Source organism: Priapulus caudatus, unplaced genomic scaffold, assembly GCF_000485595.1.
Source record: "Priapulus caudatus unplaced genomic scaffold, Priapulus_caudatus-5.0.1 Scaffold790, whole genome shotgun sequence".
Classification (NCBI taxonomy): domain Eukaryota; kingdom Metazoa; phylum Priapulida; class Priapulimorpha; order Priapulimorphida; family Priapulidae; genus Priapulus; species Priapulus caudatus.
In genome coordinates, this window is record NW_014577851.1 from 74570 (window position 1) to 78169 (window position 3600).

Genomic DNA, 3600 nt, shown 5'->3' on the forward strand with positions numbered 1-3600 from the left:
TCTCTCTCTCTCTCTCTCTCGTTGTTCTCTCTCTCTCTCTCTCTGTTGTTCTCTCTCTCTCTCTCTCTCTCCTCTCTCTGTCTTCGGTCTCTCTCTCTCTCTCTCTCTCTCTCTCACTCTCTCTCTGTCACATTCTCTCTCTGTTTGTCTCATTCTCTCTCTGTTTGTCTCATTCTCTCTCTGTTTGTCTATCTCTCTCTTCTCTCTTTTTCTCTCTCCCCTCTCAGTATAAATACTAATAATCAATCTACAGCGACGCTGCAGTGAGAGCAGCGTGGCGGCCGGTAGAACTGACACGTCGTTACACACACTCAAGCACACACGCACGCACGCACGCACGCACGCACGCACGCACGCACGCACGCACACACGCACACGCATGCACGCATACTCACCTCTATGCAAGTGTTACAGACACTGCAGTGAGAGCAGCGCGGCGGCCGGTAGAACTGACACGTCGTTACATGCATGCACGCACGCACGCACGCATGCACGCACGCACATACTCACCTCTATGCAGGTGTTACAGACGCTGCAGTGAGAGCAGCGCGGCGGCCGGTAGAACTGACACGTCGTGCACCACTTCATGCGCACCGTGATGCCGTTGATCTCCACGTTCTTGTAGAGCGGCGCGCGAAAGTCATCGTCCTTATCCTCATTCTCCGCTGTAACACGGGAGGCAGGGAGGAGCGTGAGAGCCATTCCCTAGGGCGTCATTTGTTAATATAGGTCGGGGAGAGAAGTCAGAGCCAAGTCAAAGGTTTTTAGAGCTTCAGTTGTCAATGTAGGAGGCAGGGAGGAAGGTTAGAGCCATTCCGTATGGCTTCGGTGCTTCACATCGCAATATAGAAGATGAGGAGGAGGTTAAAGCCAGGATGAACGTCTTCAGAGCTTCTCTTGTCAATGTAGGAGGCAGGGAGGAGGGTGCGAGCCATGCTGTAGAGGTTAAGGGCTTCCGTTTTGAATGTAGAAGGAAGTGAGAGAGGAGTTAGAGCAGCGTCGCAGGTCTTCAGATCTTGTTTTCAGTGGACGAGGTGAAGGAGTCTGGGCTGCAGCTTAGGGTTCAGGGCTTCAGTTTACGATGAAGGAAGTGAAGGAGTCTGCGCTACAGCATAGGAAGTCAGTACTCATCAGAGTTCATGATTATCGGGCGATGCAATGAGGCAGGGACGTGATTCAGCTGTATCGTACAGTTTCGGGGCTTCTGCTCGTGACACATACATAGCCTATAGCAAGCAATTAATGTCAGGAACACTAATATCAAATCGTCCAGGTTTTTTGGATTTTTAACTAGTTGAGAAACAATCTTATCAGGTAAGAATTTGACGATACGTTTAGTCCCGTTAGTTCTTACTTTTAGTGTAAAAAAATGGCAACAAAATTTTAATTTTTACCTAGAAAATTCGTGACGTAGTCAATTTAAGGGTTTCATTTTATGATCAGTTACCAATGCAACAAGTGCAGGAAAAGGCAGGGCATGGTGTACACTTGGTAACCGATGTAAAAGGTGCAGGGATGCGAGTGGGAGGTGCAGCATAGGGCTTCCAGGCTTCAGTTTATACTCGGTTACCAATGCAATGAATGCAGGAGGCGGGAAGAAGTCAGGGTCTCCATCTGACCGACGACGTGATCCCGGGTATCCCGACAGCCCGACCCCTGCCCTCTCACCTTTCGGGATCACTCCCGGATCCATGAACGTGGCGATCGCAAAGCACATGATCACAAAGAAGTTGAGTGCTCCCTGTCCGATGAGGATGGCAAAATGCACCTTCTTCAGCAGGTACCAGCCCCTGCAAGACGAGGAGAAGCCAACGCTAGCTCAGACCGGAACATCCACCGCACGCACCAGGGTGACCAAGATACATAAGAGGCGAGAGTCTGCGACGTCTCCACACCACGGCGAGCTACCCACCAACACGCCGCCCACAGAATCCACGCGATCTCTACCGATATCAGAGGTTAATAATGACAAATTTGTCATTAAAAAATTATTATTATTGTCATTATTAACCCCTGCCGAGAGACGGAAGCAGTTGGCATGCCCTCGGAGATAAGTGTCGATGAGCGAGCGCGCGCGCACAGGGGGAGAGAGTCGAGAGTCGAGTCACGTCGCGCGCGGTCATCCCGCAAAAGCCTCCCTCAAACGTTTAACTTGATATCGGAGCGAGCGTGAAGAGACTGCGGCGGGCTCGCGCGGACGCACCGTCCATCCTCAAACGTTTAATCTTCTAATGAAGCCGCCACTCGCACACACGCACGCTGCGCGGGGGCCTGCTATGAAACATCTGTTGCCACGGCAGCCGCGCTCTCGTGCCATGGCGCGTGAGCGTGGAAGTGGGTCGGTGCGTGATTGCTTCTGACGGACGTGACGAGGCATTTTTCTCTCTCTCTCTCTCTCTCGCTCTTGTTTTCTCTCTCTGTCTTGTTTTCTCTCTCTGTCTCTCACTCTCTCTCTTGCTCTCTCTTTCCTACTCTCTCGCTCACACTCTTTCTCTCTTTCTCGCTCGCTCTTGCTTTCGCTCTCTCTCTCTCTCGTCTCTGCTCTCTCTCTCTCTCTCGTCGTCTCTCCTCTCTCTGCGCGCAGGCGCTGTCCTCTTTGTCTCTCACTCCTCCTCTGTCTTTCTCTCTCTCGCTCGCACTCTTTCCTCTCTCTCTCTCTCTATCCCCCTTCTCGCTCCTACGTGCTGCTGCGCTGCTGCTGCTATCTACGGCTGCTAACTGCTGCTGCTGCCTGCGCTAGCTGCTGCCACTGCTGCCCTGCTGCTACTGCGCGCGACGCTGCTGCTGTTTGCTGCTGCTACTGCTGCTGCTGGGCTACGGCTACTGCAGCTGCCCGGCGCTGCTGGCTAAAACTGCTGCCAGTGCTACTGCTGCCTGCGGGTTGTCTGCTACTGCTGCTGGCTGCTACTACTGCTGCTGCTAGCGTGCTACTGCTATCCGGCTGGCTGTCGCACTAAGCTGCTGCTAACTTTGCTGCCAGTGCTACTGCTGCTTGTTTGCGCTGCTAGACTGCTGCTGCTGCTACTGCTGCTGCTGCTGCTGCTACTGCTACTGCTGCGCCGGCACTGCTGCTGCTACTGCTGGCCAGTGAACTGCTGCTGGCGGCTGTACTGCTGCTGGCTGCTACTACTGCTGCTACTCTGCTGCTGTCTGTGCTGCTGCTTCTGCTGCTCTGGCTGCTACACGACCACTATACTATACTGCCACAATACTTCGAAGACACTATACACAAGGGTCCGTCGAGAACTGCATTGCATACAACCCCGCTTACTGTCAAGACTACTAACAACCGACCACGGGGCGATTTCGAAAAAAATATTGCGAGACGGTGCTGAAAATAAGCGCAACTGCAAAATTGTCTTCATTTGGCGAGAAACGTGCGTCGCTAAGTGTTACGCGCGGCACAGGACTAGCACTGTCGATGACATGGATTCGCGAATCCTGCCGAGAGACGTCCTCTCCGAGGAAGCATCTCACCATCGTAGTGGGCGGCTGCTCGCCTGTCGCTCCCAGCAATTTCATTTCCGTCTCTCCTCTCGATCTCTCTCTCTTCTCTCTATCTCTCTCTCTCTCTCTCTCTCTCTCTCTCTCTCTCTCTCT

The 3600-nt window shown here is 52.9% G+C and overlaps 1 protein-coding gene across 1 annotated transcript in view; it reads right to left on the reverse strand.

Moving 5' to 3' along the window:
* The window catches only part of LOC106813546 (probable palmitoyltransferase ZDHHC8), a 25608-nt gene that overhangs the window by 5153 nt on the left and 16855 nt on the right, over nt 1-3600 (reverse strand). Inside the window, exons 2-3 of the mRNA XM_014817709.1 lie at nt 1669-1790; nt 511-665 (exon numbers count right to left, since the gene is read on the reverse strand). Coding sequence (XP_014673195.1) covers nt 511-665; nt 1669-1790 — 277 coding nt within the window. The remainder of the gene's footprint in view (nt 1-510; nt 666-1668; nt 1791-3600) is intronic.